The following is a 25,478-nucleotide window of genomic DNA, read 5'->3' as shown; positions in this document are numbered from 1 at the left end:
CATAGACCCCATAAAAGAAAATAACAAAATAATCAACCACGTAAAAGAGAAATTCTGTATCGCTGAATCCACCATAAGCAAAAGAGAAAAGACCAAAAATCCAACTGGAAAAAAACTCAAAAAAAAAAACCTCTTACTAGTGACAAAGGCTTCATTTCTCCACCTAGAAGAAAATCCTAGGAATTAATAATAATACTAACGGAATAGTAGTAACAATCCAACAGGAAAACGGGCAAAGGAAAGTGTTCAGATAAAAGAATATAGGGACGTGGAGTTCCCGTCGTGGCGTGGCAGAAACGAATGCGACCAGAAACCACGAGGTTGCCAGTTCGATCCCTGGCCTCGCTCAACAGGTTAAGGATCCAGCACTGCTGTGAGCTGTGCTGTAGGTGGCAGACGCAGCTCAGATCTGGCGTTGCCGTGGCTGTGGTGCAGGCCAGCAGCTGCAGCTCCAATTCAACCCCTAGCCTGGGAACCTCCATATGCCGCGGGTGTGGCCTTAAAAAAAAACAACAAATAAAACCCACTTCCAAGCCTGGAAACTTGGCATGATCCCTTCCCCCACCCCTGCCACCTCTCTGCTCCGCCCCCTTGTAAGGTCTGGATTTCAGCATCCAGGGCAACTTCAGGGGTCCCTCGTTGACTAGGACGGAAGCTTTATCTGCCTGGGTTCCCCTCATCTCTCTCAGCACAGACGCGAGCCCACAGTAAACCTGTATCTTGCTAAGTGGCTGATATTTTGAGATTGTTTCTTAAAGCAGCCAGTGTTACCTATCATATACAAGCATGGAAACAGAGTAATAAAAGTACCTCATTACTAAGCATGGCTTCTGGGCTGTCCACAGCACTATTTTTACCTTTCCTCAAATCTCTGCCTTCCCATACACAGGATCTTCATTTTTTTTTTTCTTTTGATGGCCGCGCTGCGGTATGTGGAAGTGCTCGGGCTAGGGGAGGAATCAGAGCTTCAGCTGCTGGCCTGCACCACAGCCACAGCCACTCCAAATCCAAGCCGCATCTGGGACCTATGCTGCGGCTTGTGGCAACGCCAGATCTTTCACCCGCTGAGCAGGGGGCCAGGGATCCAACCCACGTCCTCATGGATACTCGTCAGGTTCTTAAGCTGCCGAGCCGCAGCGGGACCTCCACACTCTCCATTTACGTCTTCCTACTGCGGTGACAGAAATCCACCTGCCCGGGCACAGAAAGCCAAAGTGCCATCCTTAAGCTAAGGCATCCTCAGCCTGTGTGCACATTTCCAGCTGTCTTCTTCCCCAGGCAAGGAGCAGATAAAAGACCTTTTTGGTTGGTTGCTGTAAAGTTAGTCCCAACGTTATAGGTAGGCTCCTAGTGTCACAGGCGTTTCCCACCTCTGCCATATTGTCGTGTCCCCGAGGCACGCTATCTGAGAGGGTCCCGGGGCATCCTGATACCTTCGGCCACTTCCTAAATTGGAAGAGATCTGAACACCTCACAGCCTGTGTGGCTGGCCGGATTTTCACCATGGAATGCAGACAGAGGCAAGGCAATGCTGAGTGCAGCCAGGGTTTGGACAACCTGGAAGCAAGTCCCAAGCCTTGATTCCACTGCTCACTGGCTGTGTGTCTCTGGTCACGTCATTAATATCGCTAAGTCTGTTTCCTGAGAACTCGGGATACTAACAGGCCCTGTCTCAGGGTCATGCCGAGATACTTTGATTACAATTTCTGGTTCTGAAAGAACCCTGAAAGGGTTCCTTCCCCCATTCTCAGCTGCTAAGATACTAGAGCCCAGCTGATTTTGTAAAATCTGATTCTGGAACCCTCTCGACTGCAGAGGTTAAACCTCCGACTGCAGCAAATGAAAATTAGAACTCCACCATTTTGCCGCTAAAGAAATGGTGAGAGGGACAAACTGGATTTCAACAGAAAGAATACCACAGGCCTGGCTAGTTCTGGAAGGTCACCTGCTCTGTCCACACGGCACAGCTGCCCAGAGCTGGGAAAGCCGCCAGCTCACGGGTCAGGTGGGACCTACAGGCCATTGGCCACAGCGCCCCCCAAGTATCTTGGAGCGACTCATGTGTTAAAGTGTCTGCTTTAACACAAGAGAGCTAAGACAGAAAGCCTGCGTTTGGCTGAGCTCTGCAGGCAGGGAAAAAGCAAAAGAAAGTCCATTACGGGCTACTGAGACCTCTCAAAGTCACAAGGAGGAAGAGATGAGAGCTATTTTTTTTAAAGAAAGAACTAAAAAGGAAGGGAACTTGCAGAGAAGAATATACCACCTTCTTGGCTTAGCTTCAAGAAGGGTGAGAAAGATAAGGGAAATACCAAGACGCAGAGGTGGGAGCCAGGCAGGCAGAAGCCCCTGTGGCGGGGCGTGTGGTTCTGTGAGTTTGTGGATTTTCTTGTACTTTTAGGTGATGGGGGCTGAAATCAGCTGACTTGCTCAAGAGGAAGTGCCCGCCCCACCCCCGCGAGGCAAAACGCAAGTGTATTTACTGCGCTGCTTTTGTTAGAGTTGTGTGGTCTCGGGGGAAATAGCATCAAGCCAGGGAAGCCCTCCTAAAGGAGGGCAAGTCAGGGGACTGGGCATCCAAATAAGATCCAGAGGTCTGGGTTCTACTCGAAGCTGGGGGCAGAACCAGGATCTTGTCTTTCCGCCCAGGCGATGTTCTTGCACCTTGAAGCCTCTGCTGGGCTTGCAAGCAGCTCGTACAACCCAAGTCTTCCTGTTACTGGGCAAAGTTTGTGTGCCCAACACACAGTGAGGCAAGTAAAAGTTGATTTTTGAGTCTGGGGCAGAGAAAGTTGACTGCAGGACCAAGCGAGGAGAACGGGTGGCCCTTGTTCAAAACTTTCAGTTTCCTGATGGTTTGGGGGAAAAGGCAAAATTTGGGATGAGAGCTAGCTGCGGGGCGTGTGTCTTCCTTCTGAGTGGTTGGGGGTGGGGGACAGGGCAGTGCTCCAGGAATCTTGTGCTCAGTTTCAAGTAGCCCTTCTCCACCTGAGAGGAAGCCTTAATTCTACAAAAGAGGTCAAAGGCACTGTCATGTGTGTATCCCTTGAAGAGGAACCAGGACCCTGCCCAAGGCTGCGCTGCTGTCTCTTGGCAGCTCCTCCTGCGTCTCTGCGTCTCCTTTTTCCCTGATCAGCCACCCTCTGAATCTCAGGGAAGATCGAAGAGGCGGATGCCAGTGAGAAACAGGGGACGTGGAAAGGATGTGTCCCCAGAAGCCCCACAGGGTCCTGCTGCACCTCCACGCCTCCGGTAAAGTCAGGGACCAGGTGGCGGTCACACATCCCCTTGTATTTATAGCACTTCCTGCCCAGCCTGGCTTCCGGTGCCCTTCCAGGAAAGCAGAGTTGTGAGGCATCGGGGCGCCGTGAGCGAAGGATCAGACAAAGGGGGAAAGGACAAAAGCCAAAACGGAGAGGACAGAGAAGCAGAGAGAAGAGAGTGCTTCGAGACAGAAGAGGAGCCAAAGCGTCCAATTCGGCCAGCCGATCCCGGGGAGAAAGCCTGTAACGAGAGCCAGAGCAGGGACAAGGCCAGATCCTTAACCCACTGAGCCACGTGGGAACTCCAAACCCACTGTTTACAATTAAAATCATACACCTGCTCTCAGGACGGACTGCCGTTCCGGCTCTTTATGTCTCCGTGCAGAAGGAATTCAGCAAGAGGCAAAGGGGTAGGAAAGAAGCAGATTTATTGAGAGAGCCGGACAACGTGTGAGCCGTGGCAAAAGGCGAGAGGGCAGGCCTGGGAGAGTGTGGGCTACTTCAGACGGGGAGAGGCTCCAAAATATGGGGTGGTGAGTTTTTACGGGCGAGGTAATTTCCTAGGCTAATGAGTGGGAAGATTATTCCAATTATTGTGGAGAAGGAGTGGGGACTTCCAGGAATGGGACCATCACCCAATTTTGGCCTTTTATGGCCAACCTCGGAACTGTGATGGCACCTGGGGGTGTGTCACCTACGTACCAATGTGTCACTCTGAGTGTGGAATAGGATTCAAGGTCCACTGGGAGACAAGCCTTCCGCCGTCTTGGGCCTGATTAAGTTCTAACCGGTTTTTGTCGTATCCTCAACAGCTTCTATGTCACTCTTTTTTTTTTTTTTTTTTCCTTTTTAGGGCCACACTCATATGGAGGTTCCCAGGCTAGGGGTTGAATCAGAGCTGCAGCAGCCAGCCTACACCACAGCCACCGCAGCAGCAGATCTGAGCCATGTCTGCCACCTACACCACAGCTCACCGCAACGCCAGCTCCCGTCGACGAAAAACATACAGCCCGAGAGCGGAGAGTTAAGTTTTATTTGGGGAGGAATGAGGACTTCAACCCAGAAGACAGCATCTCAGAGAAGCCTGAGAGAGAAATTGCTCCGAGGCCCGGAAACTAAGATGTAGGAATTTTTGCAACCAAAGGGAGGTGGTAGGAACAAAAGAGGTACAGATAACTGGTTTACAGAAGAAGATTTGCAGAAAACTAGTTTCTGTGAGACGAGGTACAGGTCTGGGCTTTCTGGAATCTCTGCTTTGATAGGCAGCGCAGCTGGGGGCCGTGGCTTTGTTTCCGTCCTGAGCGCCCTCAGGGCTCCCTGGCCCACCCTTGGGAGTGGCTGTTCTCCCAGGTGAATCCACTTAACAGCCTAGGGGGCAGTGTCCATCTGAAATACTGCCCCAAAGAGGAAAGGGAGGAATATCAGGATATAAGTCATAGAGGGGGAGGGGGAGGGGCCCGCAGCCAGGCACAAGGTTTTTCTAGAAGTTTCCTGCTGGTCTCGTGAAGGCTACCCCTAGTCCGAGACATCAGTCATCACTGAAGGGTTTTAGCGTTTTTCTAGATATGAGGAGATGCCAGAAGTGGGCTCCTAAAACCTCCTAAAAATACCTGACTATCTGAAGACCTGTTCTTCCAGTTTCCCCAGAGCACCGAGGCCTCCCTGCTGGTCCCCACCCTGAGCTCTGCCCACAGGGTGCTGCGGGTGGGCAGCCGCCGTGGCTCGTGCTCTTTGCCTGGCGAAGCAATAAAGCTATTGTTTTCTCCCTTACCCATAACTCTCGTCTCTGCAGTTCAGTTTGGCACCGGCAGACAGAGGCTGAATTCCAGCAACAGCACTCGCCATCGGCCTCTGCGTGGAGTAGAACACGAGCCCCTGTGGCGGCTGACCACAGCACCCCTACCCCAGTGGCGCTCACGGTGGGGACCAGGAGGGAGGCCGTCTGTGCTCTGGGGAAACTGGAAGAACAGGTCTTGGGATAGTCAGATATTTTGGGGAGATTTTATGAGTCCACTTCTTGCATCTCCTCATATCTAGAAAAACACTAAAATCATCCCATAGAAACTGGTTTTCTGCAAATCTTTTTCTGTACATCTGGTTCTCCGTACAGCTTTTGTTCCTACTACTTTTCTTTGGTTGCAAGACTCATATATCCTAGCACCCCCACCTCTCCGCCTCCTCAGAGCGGTTTCTCAGGGGTACCTGAGATGCTGTCTCCCAGGCCTAAATCCTAATTTCCTCTCGTCTTTCGGGTGATGCATTTCTTCAGTCGACAGGGGGAAGGGGAGATTGCCGGCTGTGGGGGAACTAGTTCATCCTGGCGCACTGACTGCCAGAGAACCCAGCAGCGGGCGCTGCCCTGCTAGCCCCTTCAGCTAAGTGCCTTGGGGCGGGGGGCAGAGGTCTTCCCTTTGTTAAAACTTCAAAGCGGAGACTTTCAGATCTAAAGATCAAAACAACCAGTGGCTGAGAAGCAGGGTTAGGATCCAAGATTAAAAGGGGAGAGCAGTCAGGTCAGTGGCTGTAGGTGATGCAGGGTTGTCGGCAGGAGATATACAGAGAGCAAGCAAACAGCCGTCTTGCTGGTGACCCGATTACACAGTCCGAGATCAAGTTCTGTCCGGAGAGGAGACTGTGCTTTGTCTTGTCTCGGTTTGCATCACTTTAATTTTTTTAGGCATCATTTTAACTTTAATTTTTTTTTTTTTTTTGGCCTCACCCACAGCATGTGGAAGTTCCCAGGCCAAGGATCGAACCTGAGTCACAGCAGTGACAATGGCAGATCCTTAACTGCTAGACCACCAGGGAACTCCACATCATTTTATTTTTTTTCTTTTTCTTTTCTTTTTTTTTTTTTTTTTTTAATTTTAGGGCTACACCTGTGGCATATAGAAGTTCCTAGGCTAGGAGTCAAATCCAGAGCCAAGCTGCTGGCCCGGCCTCTGCCACAGCCAGAGCAACTCACTGAGCAAGGCCAGGGATTGAACCCGCATCCTCACAGAGACTGTGTCGGGTTCTTAACCCACTGAGCCACAGTGGGAACTCCAACATCATTTTAATTTTCGAAGATGGCGTGTCAGTTGGGTTTGGGGGTGGAGAAGAGGGTGAAGAGGTCCGAGAGAGAAGACAGTGGCTGAGCTGTCACTGTCCTCCAGCAGTTCCTCTCGCCTCTTCTGTGGGAGTCGCATCTGTGAGTGGAGGAGAGGGAGAGCAATAAAACCAAAGTCCTGGCCTTTGGTGGAAGGAGAGACACTTCCTCTGTTCAGAACCAGGCTCTGCCCCTTGTCTGCTGGGTGATCTTAGGCAAGTTCCTTCACCTCTGCAACTGAGTTTCATCATCTGCAAAGCAGCAGAAGAGGAGATGCACATAGCACGGTGCTGAATATATATGTGCTGTGGGAGTTCCCGCTGTGGTTCAGTGGGTTAAGATACCCACCTCGTCTCCATGAGGACGCACCTCCATCCCTGGCCTGGCTCACTGGGTTAAGGATCCAGCATCGCTGCGAGCTGCTGCAGCAGAGGTTGCAGATGTGGCTTGGATCTGTGTTGCTGTGGCTGTGGCGCAGGCCAGCAGCTATAGCTCCGATTCAACTCCTAGCCTGGGAACCTCTATATGCTGCAGGTACGGCCCTAAAAAGACAAAAAACAAAAAACCCGAAGTCAGTGGAGTCCAGGGGTGTCTCAGCTTTTTTTCCAACCACAGCTTCACACATGCTGCAGTAAATGCCCCTTTCCCACCCTCGTCTCACGATGTCTCAAGCAGATCTCGCAGCTTTCTGGTGACTTTCCCATGGACAGTCTCACATTGGTAATTAGCACGAAATTCACTTCGATGTATTAAGGTGATTCCGTGTTGCCTACATCAAAATTTTAACCACGTCCAATTCAGAATGTCCCCCATTAACCTTGCACCTCCAACTCAGGCCAGTTCTGTGGCCTCTTGGAGTGATGAAAGCAGACAAGAAAGATAGCTCTTTTGTTCTCCAAACACGTCCTTTATCTCCCCCAACTGGCTCCTCCGGTGTCCCCACGGCATGTCTGGACACGCGAGCATGGGAGCAGCACCAGCCTGTTGGAACTGGGCTCTTTCCCGCCTCTGCAGAGCTGTCGGAACCTGGCGCTCTCCTGGGGACATTTGTGGATTTCAGAGGCCCCGGAGCGCTGCTCACCTGCAGGGTTCTCTGACCTGGGGGTGGGGGGGAAGTGGGCGGGAAGCTATGCTCCTCCCAGATGATCCCCTGAGACCTTGTCCCTCAGGCGTCTTCACCTCCTACAGTCCCTTCTCTTTTTTCTTCAACAGCTGCACCCTGGCGTATGGAGTTCCCATCTCAGCCACAACTGCGGCAATGTGGATCCTTTACCCCACTGCGCCCGCGGGACGAACCCGTCCCCGCCCGAGCCGGGCGTCATTTACCCCACTGCGCCCCGGCAGGAACTCCCTCTACCGTCTTTCAACGCCAGTAGCAAGCAGCCACTGGGACAAGGCGCCTTCCCACGTGGTTGTCTTCCTCAGCATCCACCTGTCGTTGCCGCCTCGAGCACGAGCACGCAGCCTACCCTCTGCTGTCTTCTCTCCTTGCTCTTAATGTCAGGGGCGGCCCTGGCCAGCAGCCCGTTCGAAAATTACAAGGCAGAAAGAAGGGAGCAGACTCTAGGTCACAAAACAAGCTCTTCCAAGAACTCCCTGACCATGCTTGGCTCTGGCAGCTCCCCGGGGACTGCGCTGGGTGTGTGTTTCTGCATCTCGCCCAAGCCTTTCTCCCCAGGAACCTTCCCAGGTTCCCAATCACTCTGAGCGGTTTTCTTGGAAGACGAGCCCCACCCCAACCCAGTACACACATGTACACAAACAACACTTAGAAATACTTAAAAACCCATGGGGCTTGACCCTGATGCTTTAACTTTCATAGAACTTTAGATTGATTTTATAAAGACTGAAGGGAGATGTTAGGGTGAGGGACAAAGGGTCTGTTCAGCCAGTTTAAATAATCTTTTGGGTATGAGGGCTGTCTTAGAGATGTTGCCAAAATATTGAAATATCAGAAGTCCCATGCAGCTTTCTGTTGTACACACACACACACACACACACACACACAATTATGGCAGAAACATTCTACAAACACACACACAGTCAGAGAGCCATGGTTCTCTCCAGAGAAAGACTCAGGAGTTTGGGGCAGGAAATAAGTTTTTCTATTTAAAATATACTCCTGAAAGTGCTTGAAAACTTTTTTTTTTTTTTTGGCCATGCCTGTGGCACATGGAAGTTCTCAGGCCAAGGATCAAACTTGCACCACAGCTGTAACCACAGGAACAGCAATAGCAATGCTGGATCCTTCACCCACTGAGCCATTAATCTTGTTAAAATCGACTTGTCTGAGACGTTGCTTCAACAAAACCATTGCTTGGCTTAGTGTGAGTGACTCCACTCACTTTTTGGTTCCATCAGTGTGGGGAGCACACCCCAGCAGGGTGTTTCAGACACGTCTTGGAGGCGGGAGAGGGAATAAGCAAGATCTCGACGGTTTTAAAGGTCAGTTTCCTTAACATTGAGATGGTAACAGACATGCATGTTAAAACAAAAACAGAGAGGGTTAAATTCTAACTTTCTAGAAGGGGCTGTTATTCAGATCGATCTGATGAAGCATCAAAAGTCTTTTCCATATAGTCTATCCAGGTCGTTCGACTTTCTTATCGGTGCAACAGTGTAAGATTTCCTCTTTTCTCAGGGTTTGTTTTGTTTTGTTTTGTTTGTCTTTCTGCCTTTTCTAGGGCCGCACGCGAGGCATATGGAGGTTCCCAGGCTAGGGGTCGAATCGGAGCTGTAGCCACTGGCCTATGCCAAAGCCACAGCAACTCGGGATCCGAGCTGCGCCTGCAATCTACACCACAGCTCACAGCAATGCTGGATCCTTAACCCACTGAGCAAGGCCAGGGATCAAACCCGCAACCTCGTGGTTCTTAGTCGGATTCGTTAACCCCTGTGCCATGATGGGAACTCCCTTTTCTCAGGTTTTAGATCAATTTTTTTTCTGTTTCTAACTCCTGGATTCCTAGTCTTTCTTTTTCAGTTTGTTTGTTTGTTTTTAGGGTGATAAGTGAAAGTTCCCAGGCTAGGGGTTAAGCTGCATCTGCGACCTGCACCACAGCTCATGGCAACGTCAGATCCATAACCCACTGGGTGAGGCCGGGGACTGAACCTGCATCCTCCTGGATACTAGACGGGTTTGTTTCTGCTGAGCCATGACAGGAGCTCCTCTTTTTCAGTTTTACTGAGATACAGCTGGCATATATCACTGTATAACTTAAGGTAGACACAGCACCACGACTTGACTCACATACGCTGTAAAACAATCACCACAGTACGTTTAGTTAACACCCATCATCTCGTATAGACACCAAAAAAGAAAACAAATACGTTTTTCCGCCTGCAGTGAGAGCTCTTAGGATGGCCCCCTAACACCTCCCAAGTGCACCACGCAGCGGCGGGCACTGGAGTCAGGGTCTTGCCCAGGAGAGCCCGGGACCTGCCCCCCTTCTGACCGCCGTCTGTCCCTTGGGCCCTGGACCCCCAGTCTTATGGGTCAATAGCCCGCTTGTATTTCCTTATAACCTGTGTCGTTCCTCTAGTCTCTCTCCGGTCAACACCCTCCTCCCGACCCAGCCTCAGGGCCCCTCCTTTCTGAGAAACATATCCACAGTGGCGGTCGCGCCAGGAAGTGGGACAAAGTGTGAAACAGAGGTCCTCCCCCGCCCCCCGCCTTTGTTCTAGCGGCACAGACGTCCGGTAACGGGGGACCTGTCTCGGGTGGGGGCCCTGAGGGGTGTGTTGTGGGCAGAGTGGGGGGGGTCCTGGGGGGGTCCTGAGCGGGGCGCGAAGGATCAAATGATACCCGACCAGGAAGGAGGCAGCGCAGACCGGGGCCTCCTTTCCCACCTGACGGAGGGCAGGGACTCAGAAACCGCTTCACTCTCCCTCCTCCTCCTACGCCACCCGCAACCTCCGAGGAAGCTCCGTCTCTTTCCTCCGTCCAGGCCCGCGCTTCCGCCTGGGCTCCGTCGGCCTGTCTCCCCAGCCAGAGGCCCTGGGGCTTTACGCTGAGGGTATTCACTTTCCCCTTCTTGCTTTCCTTATGGATCCGAGGTGGCCTCCGGGAAGGCCTCAGAAGCCCTCTCCCCACGACTCCCACTCGGTTCCTTAGAGGCTGCTTTCCCAATAGCTCTTCTGGAGTTCCCTCTGCGGAGCGCCCCACGTGAACCCCACTTTTCAAAAGTCACCGTCTCTAACCTCACCCATCACAATTCTTTCTTTTTTTGTTCTTTTCCTTTGTTTTTGTTTTTGGCTTTTTAGGGCCGCACCTGTGGCAAATGGAAGTTCCCAGGCGAGAGGTCAAACCGGAGGTGCAGCTGCCAGCCTACACCACAGCCACAGCCACAGCCACCTGGGATCTGAGCTGCCTCTGAGGCCTACACCATAGCTCATGGCAACCCAGGATCCTTAACCCACTGAGCAGGGCCAGGGAGGGAACTCTCATCCTCATGGGTTCTGGTTGGATTCTTAACCCGCTGAGCCACAACGGAAGTCTGACCCATCACCGTTCTTTACCACATGGTCCCCCGGCTCTTCCTTTCTGCAGCTCCATACCCCAATCGAAAAATCCTTTGGAGCTCCCTGGTGGCTCAGCTGGTTAAGGATCTGGCATTGTCAGTGCAGAGGCTTGGGTTGCTGCTGTGGCACCCGTTAAATCCCTGGCCCAGAAACTTCTACATGCCATGGGCATGGCCAAAAAAAAAAAAAAAAAAAAATTATGACTCAGTTGTCCAGATGGTAAGTAAGCTCTTCAAGATCTGATCCGTACCCACAAACCTCACTAACCTCTCCTCTCAAAACTACCCTTCCTCTAAACTTTAGAAAATTTCCCTTTACTGCAGAGTATTTCATACCTTTGGACTTTTTCCTTTTGCTTTTTGCTGCTGAACTGGCAGCATATGGAGGTTCCCAGGCTCAGGGTCAAATTGGATCTGTAGCTGGCAGCCTACACCACAGCCACAGTAAGGCAGGATCCAAGCCGCATCCGCAACCTACACTACAGCTCGCGGCAACGTCAGATCCTTAACCCTCTGAGTGAGGCCAGGGATCGAACCCACAACATCATGGCTCCTAGTCAGATTCGTTTCTGTTGCGCCACCATGGCAACTCCCTGGACCTTTTGTTATACTCTCATTTCTAAGTTATTCAACCATTCTTGGAAGTTCCCTTGCGGCAAAGCAGGTTAAGGATCCCGGCGTTGCCACAACGACGGCAACCTCTGTGGAGGTTTAATCCCTGGCCCAGGAACTTCCACCTGCCACAGAGGCAGCCAAAAGCAAAAAGAAAAGCAATATATATATATATTCTTATAGAGACATTTCCAGGCACTGGTGAGTACTGGAGAAAAAACAGGAGAGTCAAAGCAGACATGGTCTGTCCTCGTGGAGTTTCCCGTGTCCTGCAGAAGGCAGACGTGCATCAAACAAGCACAGAAATCAGGGCGGAAGTACAAGATCCATGAGGGAAGAGGAAGAAGACGAAAAGAAAGAGGGGGAGAGAGAAGGAAAAGAGAAAAAATACAGGGGCCAGCAAAAGCACCCCCTGGGAAACCACGATGGAGCTAAAGAGCGAATCGAAGTTAATTAAGGGGGGGCAGAAAGCTGCCTTTAGTCGGAGGAGCAGCAGGTGCAGAGGACTCTGGGAGCATCCGCATGGGCGCTGAAAGAAGGGCAGTGCGTCCCAAGCACTGAGAAGAAAGGAACAGCCACCTCCCGATCCTGTTCTCTGGGTAAAGACTAATTCATTTTTCTTCCTTTCTTTATTCTTTGTTCTTTTTACAGCTGCATCTGTGGCATATGGGAGTTCCCGGACCAGGGGTTGAATCAGAGTTGCAGCTGCAGCCTATGCCACAGCTTGGCTCAATGCCAGATCCTTAACCCACGGAGAGAGGCCAGAGATCAAACCCGCGGCCTCATGGAGGCAAGTCAGGTTCTTCACACTCTGAGCCACAACAGGAACTCTGCTCAGTCATATTTCAAGAGTGGCCTCCTCTGGAAATAAAACATGTCTTATCCTCATCAACCCTAACGCCTAATCAGCAGGAATCCACCCCGCCTTCCTTTGACTCTGCAGGACCAACGAGCAGCATCCAAAGACCCTTAGTGCAGGTCTGTGCTGTCTTGCCCCTTTCTTCCCAGGCCCCAGAGTGGTCTGGGGGACGTGCTGGTGTCCTAGTCGTCTGTTTGTCTCATGGTCCCTGGCACAACACGGGGCACACAGCAGATTTCCGAGAGTGCTTGTCACCTGCATTGCCAGATGGCTGGAATAATGAAGGAATAAAATTTATAGCAAGTACCCCATTCCCGTGAGGATTCAAACTAAACTCTTCAGCGTGATCCTCCCAGTGGCGCTGGTGCCAGCCTCTCCAGCCTCAGCTCTGGGCACTCTCCAACCCCAGACCCCTCTCAGGGCTCCTCTAAGCTGCGTTCCGGAACCTGCCCCCGCTCCCCGCCTGAGCTTTCCTGTTCCGGGGCCTCTGTCCTCCTAGACCCAGGCACACACATCGCCTCCTCTGGACGCCTCCACCAGGGCCGTCCGCTTCAGTGGCCCTCCTCCTCTCCGACTCCTCACACTTGGAAGCTCTCATCGGACTGATTAGAGTTGCTCCGTTGCCAGCACAGATTGGCCCTCGGTATCCGCCAATCTGGCATTCCCGAATTCAACCTGCTGAGGTGGTTGGTTAATCCACAGATGTCAAACCCGCAGACGCAGAGGGCTGACTGCCTCACTGTAGGATGCATTTTATATCAGGGACGTGGACATCCCTGGATTTTGGCATCCACCAGGCTCCTGGAAGCAATCCCCACAGATCCCAGCAGATCACTGTATAATGACATATAGAAATTTCTAGTTACATTTCTTTAGGTGCAGAATTTCTCCCTCTCCTTTCACAAGAGAATTTGTTTGTATTGAATGACTCCTTTGATAAGAAGTTGAGGGCTGGGAAGACTGAGGCCCCAAAGGCTGCCTGAATAACAATAGATGACTAAACAGTAGGGCTTTTTCTAGGGAGGCTGAATTCAAAGAGGGTTTTGTTTTGACAAATCAGAGTGCGTGTGTGTGTGTGTGTGTGTGTGTGTGTGTGTGTGTGTGTGTGTGTGTTCTGAGTGAATGAATGTATGATTGCCTGGCAATAAAAGGAGCTAAGTTACTGTATGTTACATAAACCCTCCCTACATCTGGCATCTGGGCGGGGCGGGGGGGTCAGATTTTTTAAAGTTTCCCATATTCTTTCCCTTGGCTTCACTTCACTGCAGCCAGAGGCAGACGCTCTGTATTGCTCTGTCTCCTTTTTTTTTTTTTTTTTTTTGAAGGTTATATGGAAGTATGCAATGCAGCGCTCATTTCTGCTGTATAGCCAAGTAATTGCTATACAGGTGCACACATCCATTCTTTTCCAGATTCTTTTCCCTTGTAGGTTATCATAGAATACTGAGTCGAGTTCCCTCTGCGACACGGCAGGTCCCTGTTGACCGTCCCTTCTGCATATAACAGTGGGCATATGCCCGTCCCAACCCCTCAAGCCGCTCCCCTCCCCACATACTCTTTATCTCACTGAATCATCACCGCAACCTTGTATCATGAGCCCCACGTCACACAGGATGAAACTGAAGTTGGGAAAGTGACATGCTTTTCAGGGTCACACAACCAGCGAGTGGCAGAGCCAGGATTCTGACCCGGGATCCTGATTCGAAAGCCCACCCCTCAGCCCTTGCCTGGCCATGGAAGGTTCTGTACACACTGTGTTCCAACTGCCGGTCGGAAGACGCGCTCGCTTCGGGTCTCTGCCCTTAAACTCGTGGATTTCTAGCTCCTGGAACTCCCGACAAATTCCACAAGAGGGAGACCATTCCCCGTCCCTTCTTGGCTGCTGACTGAATCACAGATTTAATTTGCAGTTCCACAGGCAGCCCAAGGGCGGACGGGTTACCTGTGTAGAATTTGAACAGGTTTCCTGACACAGTAGAGCACAGGGGTCCCACATGGGGTCAAATGAGCCCAAATTAAGTAGGAAGCTCACGGTCCCCACCAGGCAGCCCACCCCCTCTGCCAATCAACACGCCGAGAGTCTGGACCCCAATCTGTGATGGTGGCGGGGCCTGTGTGAGCCTTGGATCCTTAAACATGGAGCTTCCTTTCCCGTCTCCAAGCTCCCCTCCTTGTCCAGGAGCCTGGGAGCCTCCACCATAGGCTGCAGAGGCTCTAGAACCTAGAGAAGATCATGGATAAAGTCGTCCTTGCCACTCCCTCTGCCAGCCCTGCAGGGCCCGCTCACAGTGGCTCTCAGGCCACAGGCGATCCCTGATGTATCTGTGTCTTTTCCCAAGACAGACACTGGGAAAAAGAGTGCAGTGGACGGAGTTCCTGTTGCGGCTCAAAGGTTAAGAACCAAACTGATATCCATGAGGTTGCAGGTTCGATCCCTGGTCTCTCTCAACGGGTTAAGGGTCCAGCATTGCTGTGGACTGTGATGTAGGTTGCAGATGTGGCTCAGATCTGGCGCTGCTGTGGCTGTGGGGTAGGCTGGCAGCTGTAGCTCTGATTCGACCCCTAGCCTGGGAACCTCCATATGCCACAGGTGTGGCCCTAAAAAGACAAAAAAAAAAAAAGCCACCTTCGGGAATTCCCGTTGTGGCTCAGTGGTAATGAATTCGGCTAGTATCCATGAGAACTGGGTTCGATCCCTGGCCTTGTTCAGAGGGCCAAGGATCTGGCATTACGTGAGCTGTGGTGTAGGTTGCAGACACAGCTTGGATCCCTTGTTGCTGTGGCTGTGGGGTAGGCTGGCAGCTGTAGCTCTGATTCGACCCCTAGCCTGGGAACCTCCATATGCCACAGGTGTGGCCCTTAAAAGAAAAAAGCAAGAAACAAAACACCTTCACATGGCACCACAGAGCGTGCACGTCAGTCTAGAAACGGTGCCGCCCTGCTCACCATCACGCCCGTGATCCACTTGGGGAATTTGCTTTTTGATTTTTTTTGTTTTTTTTTTTGCTTTTTGCTTTTCAAGGCTGCACCTGCAGCACATGGAAGTTCCCAGGAAGGGGTCAAGTTGGAGCTACAGCTGCCAGCCTACACCACAGCCACAGCAACACGGATCCTGAACCCACTGAGCGAGGCCAGGGGTCAAACCCATCTTCATGGATAGTAGTCAGGTTTGTTGGCGCTGAGCCACGATGGGAACTCCCACACTTGGGGAATTGGTACTTCCCGCCCCTACAACTCCGGGCTCTGCGTGTTCAGAGGTCCTGGTTCCCAAACAGAAAATGTGTCCAACAGGGCAAAGAATATGGCTGCTGCCCAGGACTTGGGGCTCCTCGAGCGAAGGGACCAGGAGGCAAGGGGAGGCCTGGCATCTGGACCACAGCATAAAACCCGACCCCAGTGAGGCAGGCAGGATGGCTGGTACGCAGACGAGACACAGGGGAAGGGGTCTGGCCCCATCTGGTCCACGCGGGAGCCTCTTGATACCCCCCTGCTCTGCTCTATGTTGTTGGGGATGCCAAGCGCAGCAGCTGTGACTTAAGCCCAGCAGGTACCAGGGCTGAGAGCCCTGAAGCGAAAAGTCTGATCACACCAACAGGGAAGATACTGAACTCAGCAGAGGCGCTAAAGGGGAAGGAAATCCAGACCGCAGAGGAGAGGAAAGGGATGAGTCGTCAGTTGCTGTCCTAAGATTAGCTGCTGGGATTCCCCAAATGAACCGAGTCCCTCGCCCTATTTCAGGACAAGTCTGAAACGTCACCTCAGCTTCAAAACTCCCACAGGACCCCCTGAGGCCTCTACAGAGACCGCACGGCCACGGCACAGCTCAACTTGTCCCTCTGCTCAGTCCCGCTATCTTCCCTTTCCTTCCACAGCTGCAGATTCCAAGAGCACCTCCTAGTCAATCTCTTGCACGTTAATCTCTTTTTCGGAACCTGATTCGTGGACAACAATGTCTTCCAGCTATCCACGAGGATAAGTGATGGAGCCACCCAGAGCCAGGCTGACGTGAAAAGATGACTGGACAAACCCCTAAAAAGGAGGGGAGGGATCAAGAATGATGCTACTGGAATTCACCGGTAGCTCAGCGGGTTAAGGATCCAGCATTGTCATTGCTGTGACTCTCATTACGGCTGTGGCATGGGTTCGAGCCCTGGCCCAGGAACTTCTGCCATCCATGGGCAAGGACAAAAAAAAAATGATATTAAGGATATAAGCGAAGGATGAGGCTGTTGCCTGGAGTCTGTGAGTTAAGTTTAACTGGGGACCTTACTGAGGACCATAGCCCAGGACACAGGCTCTCGGAGAGATCTGGGGAACTGTGAAGAGTCGGGGGGTGGGAGCTGGACATATAGATGAGGTTTCTGCTGGGAAAACAAACAAACAAACATACAGTCGCTAGTCAAACGATTACTGCTAATCACAAAGAACAGGTGGCTCCAGTTGTCTTAGTGCTTCCATGTACGGAGAGATGCAAGTCTGGGCTTGCTGAAGTCATCCTTCTGTTACCTGTCTTAACTACCTAGGCAGCTGCAGGCCTGACCCTTGTAGATTTGGAATCATAGGCAACATTTTTGTTTACAAGACCTTGGAAGATAAAGTTTTGGAGAACAGAGAGAACATGGCTCTTGATGGTTACCGGTGTCCTACCTAAGGCAGGACAGGGACCCAGAGCGGTAACTGTTAAGGAGAAATGAGGCTACTTGAAATCCCTTTCTTGGTAACCACCCAAAGAATTTCCACCCTGTTGAGGAGAACCCCTTGATGCTCCCATCCGTGTCTCCTCCTTCTCTTGTTAAGACAATGTTTTTTTTTTTAAGAACATCTGTAAGACCCATAAGGGGAAGACCACAAATTCAATAAGACTTCTTGGACTGGTGCTTGATTGTGAAGCAGTACAGTTACATGGGGTGTCAGTGCAAAGATGGCGCCCCTGCCAAAGAAGCCCGTTTCACCATGGCATGTATCACGTCCTGGGTAACGGGCAGAGTCAGTGGGCAACCATTCAGGTCATCACAAAGCCGGTTCCGCATGACTTCAATACAGAATGGATACGCCGCTTCATGTGAGGTGTTCCACTTGACTTTATGGGGTCTGCCGCATAGGTACCCTTATCAGGGTAAACAGACCGTGCAATGCTTTTATCCAATCCAACAGGCTGGCCGCTTTCTCAGGAAGAGCCTGTATGTGCCTGGATCATGTACAACCATCTATCATTGTTCCATGGTAAGCGAGGGGTCCCATACCAACCCAAACATGCTCTTCCATCCTGTAGCATTTAAAAACAAAGATACCCGGGAGTTCCCGTCGTGGCGCAGTGGTTAACGAATCCGACTAGGAACCATGAGGTTGCGGGTTCGGTCCCTGCCCTTGCTCAATGGGTTGACGATCCGGCGTTGCCGTGAGCTGTGGTGTAGGTTGCAGACGCGGCTCGGATCCCGCGTTGCTGTGGCTCTGGCGTAGGCCAGCTCCGATTCAACCCCTAGCCCGAACCTCCATATGCCGCGGGAGCGGCCCAAGAAATAGCAACAACAACAACAACAACAAAAGACAAAAAACAAACAAACAAACAAAAAAAAAAAACAAAGATACCGGAGTCCTCAGTGTGGCCCAGTGGGTTAAGAACCCGACAGAGTCTCCATGAGGATGTGGGCTCCATCCCCGGCCTCACTCAGTGGGTTAAGGATCTGGCGTTGCTGTGGCTGGGGTGTAGGCCAGCAGCTGCAGCTCTGATTCGACCCCTAGCCTGGGAATTTCCATGCGCTGCAGGTGTGGCCTTAAAAAAGAAAAGAAAAGAAAAAAGAAAAAGCCACTACCCCCCAAATTAGTCACTCACAATCCATTTCAGTAAAGAGTATTTATAGGCAGCTGATGATTCTAATCTACGAAATAAACAACTCCTTCACGTTATATCTCTGGTCCTAGAACTTTCTTGGTTTTGTTTCCCCCTCACCCTGGGCCACCCTCTTGGTGACCAGAGGCTTAGAGGTACTTCTATTGCCCCAAATAATTTTTTCCCTTTAGGGGTGGCTTTGAGGCTAGTGGCCAAGCCTCAGACCATTCACAGTCCAAGTCCAGACCATTCTCTTTTACTTTCATTTTAGCTACTCCAGAGAACAATAGCCAAGATCTTATACAGTTTGCTTTCTTATTAATTTCCACTTCCTCAAGCCTCTCATCAACCGATGCCCCAGGCGTTGGGGATCTACCTCTAAATTCCTCTAGTAAAATTTACCTTTGTAATTGATGACAGCGCAGCTGCTCTTTCATACCGTGGGTGATTGTGTGGCCACCCAGGAATCTTCATTCTTCGCCCTTTTATTCTATTTCTTCCCAAACCACGTTTCCGTGAGCTAGGGCCAATCTAGCAAATCCTACATCTGATGCCAATTCTGGGGGTGTTTGCTCCGACACCAGTCAATCCTTAACACTGACTGATGTTATGACACATGAGTTCAGTTCGGATACTGTCTTCACGGAGTGAGCACCAGAGCCCACACACGAAAAGTCTCAGTGCCACAAGACCGTCCCCACTCCAGAGGCCCGTCACGAGCGTACCCGAAAGCTGGATTCCCCTTTTGGTTGGTAGCAGGTCAAACCAACCCAAAGATTGGAAGGAAGGACTTATGACGTCCAGCAAGTAAGGAGAACACGGAGACCTTCTCCCAAAGCAGTGTCTCCCCAGCAGAACTGGCTAAAAGTGTGAAGTTGCTACACGAAAGGGCCTGAGCCGAATTCTGCATTTCGTTGGGGCGGCAGAGTCCAAGCTGGAGCTGACTGAAGTCAGCCAAGGTCAACATCAGCATCCCTTAAGGTGCCGCGTGAGCGGGAGGGGCACGTTTCTGAAAAACTGCTCAGGAAAGTGCTTCGGGCCAGGCTTTACCACCGAATCCGCACCAGGAGTCTTCACAAAAGATTTATCATCTTGGCCATGGTGACTTCTCTTGCCTTTAACAGTCTTTTTTTTTTTTTTCTTTTTTTTTTCCCATTAATACCTTTATTTCTGAGACCCACTCAAGGGCAAGCATCGTGCCAGACTTAGATCTCCAAATGCCTTAGGCCGAAATTGGCTTCTTTTATATCAACAAGCTCTATCAGGTTCTTTTCCTCCGAAACTTCCTGCTTTGTCTACATACAAAATGCCCCAAGTTGGAGTTCCCATTGTGGGGCACGGAAATGAATCTGACTAGGAACCATGAGGTTGCAGATTTGATCCCTGGCCTCGATCAGTGGGTTAAGGATCCAGCGTTGCCGTGAACTGTGCCATAGTTTGCAGATGTGGCCAGAATCTTGCATTGCTGTGGCTGTGGCGTAGCGGGCACCTGTAGCTCTGAAGAGGCCCTTAGCCTGGGAACCTCCATATGCCGTGGGTGTGGCCCTACAAAGACAAACACAAAACAAAACAAAACAAGCCCCAGGTTGCCACCCATACTTAAGCTCTAGGGCTATGATCCTCTACTCGGGTTTGATAATTTGCTAGAAAAGCTCCCAGAACTCAGGAAAACACCTTTCACTTACACATCCTGGATGGTGCAAAAGGTACAGCCCAGGAATGAAACCAAGGGCAGGGCCCTGGGGGCTCCTGGGCACCAAAGCCTTCCTGGGCCCCTCATTTCTTATTTGTAGGAAAGAGGCCTCATGCAGCCTCCAGGGCTGCTCACGAGTTCTTTCCCGGTGACCAGCCCCATCCTGAGGTCCTTTAGGGGCCCCCACCCTAAGTTACCTTATTAGCATAAATTCAGGTGTGATTGGAAGCGCTCTCTATAACCAGACACTGCTCTCACTCAGGAAATCCAAAGGGTTTTAGGAGTCCTGTGCCAGGAACTGGCGACCAAACCAAATGCCTTTCCTATGATACCCTGGTACTCCATCTGAAACGATGCCCACACAACGGAGGGGGAAGAGTCACTTGGAAAAAAAATTCTCAACGAAAAGAACCGACAGGACCGGAGAATGGAGGTGAGAATGGTATTACACACGTCTTAGTATTGTTAGAACGGAGGATTCATAATTATAAAATGCCTGTTCCCGAGCCTGTCACCTCCTGCAGAGCTCGGGAAATAATAGCTTTTACCGGCATGGCTGCGGGAGGGTGGGAGGCCCAAGTTGTAATCCTCGTCCTTGCTGGCTGCAGGGTCCACACCTCTTCTTGGCCACTTCATCTCCTCTGGGCCTCAGTTTTCTCATCCACACAATGAGGGGTAGGGGTGCCCCCCTGCGAATAAAGGGTCCTTTCTAACTGGAGGCTCTGAGTCAGTAAGATCATCAGTCAGGGTGCGGGTACCAGTGGCAGAACTAGAGAAATTGAGGGCTGGTGGTGCCCGCCAGGACAGAGGGCCGACAAGGTGTGAGAGTCCCTGCCCGCGGTGCCCCCGCCACCCAGCCCCTCCCCCGCCTCCATCCCCCACCCATCTCCCTCCCAAAGTTTAAAGCCGGGTGGGCCTGGCAGTCAGCTATCAGAGGGATCCGAAGAACGCAGCTCTGGAGAAGCGAGGCGCCTAGGGGCCTTGGAGGGGCCTCTCGCCGGCCAGGCTGGGCTCCAGCCAGGGCTGGGCACCTGCCGGGGCCTGGCACAGCTGGACCGCCCGGGGTCAGGGCGAGGGCGGGAGCGGGACCGCGGGCGGGGTCCGGGCGGGTCGGGCGCGGCCGGCCCACTTCGCCTCCACCTCCGCCTCCCCGACACCGCGATCAGCTGCTGCGGACGGAGGAAGAGGAAGGGGCGGAGCGGCGTTGTGGCTCAGCTCCGAGCAGTCAGCCGACCGCGCCGCCTGGGATCCGGAGAGCCAACCAGGGCCCGCACCGGCCGGGGCCGGGCTGGTTCGTCGGGTCTAGGAAGCCCGGCAATGCCCCGCCACCGAGGGCCTCCCGGCCAGGGCCGCCCCAGGTGGGGCTGGGAGCAGAGACTGGACAGCTTCTTGCGGGTCCCCAGCCTAAGGCTCCTGAGTATGGGCTTGGCACTGACCCTGGCCCTGTCTGACCCCCTGGTTTTCTGGGCTCCTGCTGGGGCTCATCCTCTTCCCGCCCAAGGCCACCCCGCCAAGTTCAGTCGCATAGCGCCCCAGCTCCGGAAAGCCTTTGGCTGGTGGAACCTCAGCTGTCCCGTCTGCAAAGGCCTGTTCACTGCCCTCGACCTCGGGCTAAAGGTAAGCGCTCTGGGGGCTGCCGGCAGGGGAGGGGGGCGCGGGGCGGGGCGCCGGATGGAGGGGCGCGCTGGAGCGGGGGCTGGGCTAAGACCTAGCCTAAGAGCAACCGCGATGGAGAGGCTGTGGTCCGCAAACCTTTACCTAATCTGCCCTCCTCTGGGGACACCCGTGGCTGCAAGCCACCACTGCCACCTCCTCTGTGACCTTGTGAAGTGAGGAAAGAGTTCAGGCTGGGCACGGTGCTAGCCCTTTTATGGAGGTTAAATCAAGCCTGCAGGCTGGTTTCCTTACCATTCTTCACCCCATTTCACAAATGAATAGAGGTCCTGAGCTGAAGTCACTTGCTGGAGGAAGGACCAGGAGGAGGGCCAGCAGCTGGTGAGGGGTAGGGCCAGGGCTCTGACCCTGGTGTGCCTGACCCAGTGCCCTCCACCTTAGCTTTAGCACCTGCAGCCCTAAGCAAGGTGCCTGGGACTAAGGTGCCACCAAGACCCTCCGACTCAAAAAGGACTTGAATTAAGGACGATCCAGAGGTGTGGGACCTGATGGGGCTGGGCTGCCTTGACCCTGATGGGGCTGTGATGAGCGCTGGTTGGTAGGTCAGCTTTCTGGGGCTCCTCAGGGAGACAAGGCCCTGTCCCTGTGTGTGTCCCCAAGCTCTGGACAGTCGTCATCCTGCCCACCCCAAATTTCATGGCACTTGAGACAGGGACTGAGAAAGCCAGCGGGCAGGAAAAGACCTGAAATGCCACCGAGCTAAAATGCCACTGGCCTGGTGATGCCCGAGTCACAGGGCAAGGTCTGCTTCACCATGGTGATACCGAATCCATCCTAGCCCCAGTTTGGAGGAGGGGGCCCCAGGGTGGAATCGAGGGGCGGCCAGGTCCCCGGGCTGTCTCTGACCGCTCACCCCCGGTTCTTCCCTCCCAGGAAGAGGTCAGTGTGGCCTGGGTGGGCTCCGTAGCCATCAAGGTGTGCAAGCTGCTGAAAATCGCGCCGCCCGCCGTGTGCCAGTCCGTCGTCCGGCTCTTTGAGGACGACGTGGTGGACGTGTGGACGCGCTCCGTGCTGCGCCCATCTGAGGCCTGTGGGCTGCTCGTGGGCTCCTCCTGTGGGCACTGGGACATCTTTGAATCTTGGAACATCTCCCTGCCGCCCGTGCCAAAGCCGCCCCCGCAGCCGCCCAGGCCCCCGGCCCCAGGCTCCCCCGTCAGCCGCGTCCTCTTCCTCACGGACCTGCACTGGGACCACGACTACCTGGAGGGCACAGACCCTAACTGCGAGAACCCGCTGTGTTGCCGCCAGGATTCTGGTCCACCGCCTGCCTCCCGGCCCGGTGCCGGATACTGGGGCGAGTACAGCAAGTGCGACCTGCCCCTGCGGACCCTGGAGAGCCTGTTGGGCGGGCTGGGCCCTGCCGGCCCTTTTGAAATGGTGTACTGGACCGGCGACATCCCTGCCCACAATGTCTGGCACCAGTCTCGCCAAGACCAGCTGCGCGCCCTGACCACGGTCACGGCCCTGGTGAAAAAGTTCCTGGGGCCGGTGCCTGTGTACCCGGCCGTCGGCAACCACGAGAGCACGCCTGTCAACAGCTTCCCGCCCCCCTTCATAGAGGGCAACCAGTCTTCCCGCTGGCTCTACGATGCCATGGCCGAGGCCTGGGAGCCCTGGCTGCCTGCTGAAGCCCTTCGCACCCTCAGGTATCTGAAGCACGTGGGAACCCAGGCGGGGAGGAGAAAGGTCGATGGAAGCTGAGAGGGCAGGGACCTGGCATCATCTGTCCTCGTCGCTCGAGTGCAAGTCCTCGAGTCTGCGGCTCTCCTGGCCGGCGCTCCCAGCCTGAGCCCAGGTTCCCGCTGCATCCTACCTCCTGCCCCCCTCCTTCCCAGGGCCGGCAGCACTCCCCCTCTGTTGCCAGTCTGCCCGCTAAAGGGCCCTGCCCTCTGTGACATTCCCAGCGGCTCCCGGCTTCCCCAGATGCAGGTCCCCTTCCCTCGGGATGGCCTTGGCTTTCTATTAAGCTTGCTTTCACTTCTCCCCCAGCCGCTCTCCTCGGTCACACAGGCGCTAGCGTCAGCGCTGTCCCAACGTGGGCTTGAGGTCAGGGAGGATGTCCTGTGTGCCTCTGGCCGCCACCCGGACGCCGTGCACAGGACCAGGCTCGCGGGACCAGGGTTATGCTTGCGCGCTGAGCCCTCGTGTTCGCTTCGTTTCAGAATCGGGGGGTTCTATGCCCTTTCCCCACGCCCCGGCCTCCGCCTCATCTCTCTCAATATGAATTTTTGTTCCCGTGAGAACTTCTGGCTCTTGATCAACGCCACCGATCCCGCTGGACAGCTCCAGTGGCTGGTGGGGGAGCTCCAGGCTGCTGAGGACCGAGGAGACAAAGTGAGGGGAGCGGTGGGGAGCTGGGGGAGCAGGGCCCAGGGTGGGGGGCGAAGCAGGCCCTTCAGGAGCAGCGCCCCACCTGAGCTGTGAGTGGAGAAGCTTGATGTTTCTGGCGCTCCCCACAACCGTTGCTCCTCGGGCGTCCGGCTCACGGTCACCCTGGAAAGCCCTTCGGTCTCCTCCCTGCCTCTCCAGCCAGGGCTGCCAGGGCCCCTGGTGCCCTGATCACCCCCCTTAACTCGCCCCACAGGTGCATATCATCGGCCATATTCCCCCAGGGCACTGCCTGAAGAGCTGGAGCTGGAATTATTACCGAATCGTGAACAGGTAGGGAGGAGTGCTGGGGGCAGGGGAGCATCCCGTCACCCCTGCTGCCCCACGGGGGTGGAGAGGCTACTTTCTGGAGCAGGCTGGAGAGAGACAGCATTCCCGCCCCTCGCCGCCTCCGATCCCCTCCGCCCCCTTGCTCCAGCTTCTGAACGGCACCGGTGTTTTCTGGCCAGGTACGAGAACACCGTGGCGGCGCAGTTCTTCGGCCACACGCACGTGGATGAGTTCGAGGTGTTCTACGACGAGGAGACCCTGAGCCGGCCGCTCTCTGTCGCCTTCCTGGCGCCCAGCGCCACCACCTACATCAGCCTGAATCCCGGTGAGTGAGGCGGGAGCCAGTCGGGAGATGGCTGGAGCCGAAGCAGCAGGGGCGGAGTCCGAGCCCAGGCCACCGGGGCAGGCCGTGCCTCCCCCCGGAGGTGTCTGTGCCCCTTCCTCGCTCCAGCCAGCCCTCCCCCTTGCAGGTTACCGGGTCTACCAAATAGACGGCAACTACTCGGGGAGCTCCCACGTGGTCCTGGACCACGAGACCTACATCCTGAACCTGACGCAGGCGAATGAGCCCGGGGCCACCCCGCACTGGCAGCTCCTCTACAGGGCGCTGGAAACCTATGGGCTGCCCAACGCGCTGCCCGCCGCCTGGCACGACCTGGTGTACCGCATGCGGAGCGACACACGACTTTTCCAGACCTTCTGGTTTCTCTACCACAAGGGCCACCCACCCTCGGAGCCCTGTGGCACGCCCTGCCGCCTCGCCACACTGTGCGCCCAGCTCTCCGCCCGCTCAGACAACCCTGCCCTGTGTCGCCACCTGGTGCCAGAGGCAGGCCCCTCTGATGCCCAGAGCCTGCGGCCAAGGCCCCGTTCTGCTAGCATCCTTCCCCAGAGCCGGGGAAGTGCATGTCTGAGGAAGGAGTGAAAACTCCAGAGGGCCACACAGTGGGAAGAAGGCCTGGTGGAAGCGCCTGTCGCTGCGCAAGCACGCCTCGGAAACAGGACCTCCTTCCCCGGAGCTGGTTTAGCCAAACGTGGGAGGGGGGCCGGCTGCTCTGAGGCCGCTGCCCTTTCACAGCCACGCAGCAGAGGTCTAAGTTATTAGCTGCCCCGGGCAGACCCAACAAGCTGTCACCCCAGGCCTGTGCTCACCACCCAGGAGCCCTGTACTGTTGCTGCTGCCTGGTTGCCAGGCTGTTAAAATAAAAAGAGACTTGGACTCCAGACCCAGCCGTGACTGTCTCAGGGTTTTTTTTTTTTTTTTTTTTTTTTTTTTGGCCACAC

The 25,478-nt window shown here is 53.9% G+C and overlaps 1 protein-coding gene across 1 annotated transcript; it reads left to right on the top strand.

Annotated features, from left to right (window-relative positions):
* SMPD1 (sphingomyelin phosphodiesterase 1) lies at positions 21,022 to 25,424 on the top strand. Its single transcript, XM_021062347.1, has 6 exons — positions 21,022 to 21,479; positions 22,410 to 23,182; positions 23,699 to 23,870; positions 24,121 to 24,197; positions 24,374 to 24,519; positions 24,665 to 25,424. Exons 1-6 carry the CDS (start codon positions 21,180 to 21,182, stop codon positions 25,117 to 25,119), a joined length of 1,923 nt encoding a protein of 640 aa, XP_020918006.1. The 5' UTR covers positions 21,022 to 21,179; the 3' UTR covers positions 25,120 to 25,424.

Source organism: Sus scrofa, chromosome 9, assembly GCF_000003025.6.
Source record: "Sus scrofa isolate TJ Tabasco breed Duroc chromosome 9, Sscrofa11.1, whole genome shotgun sequence".
NCBI lineage: Eukaryota > Metazoa > Chordata > Mammalia > Artiodactyla > Suidae > Sus > Sus scrofa.
The sequence above is the reverse complement of the archived record's forward strand: the minus strand, read 5'-3'. Positions and strand labels throughout refer to the sequence as shown.

Coding starts and splice junctions, on each gene's coding strand:
- SMPD1 (XM_021062347.1), top strand. CDS start 21,180: ATGCCCCGCCACCGAGGGCCTCCCGGCCAGGGCCGCCCCAGGTGGGGC. Junction 23,871..24,120: donor CTGAGGACCGAGGAGACAAA/GTGAGGGGAGCG, acceptor CTCGCCCCACAG/GTGCATATCATCGGCCATAT. Junction 24,198..24,373: donor TATTACCGAATCGTGAACAG/GTAGGGAGGAGT, acceptor TTTTCTGGCCAG/GTACGAGAACACCGTGGCGG.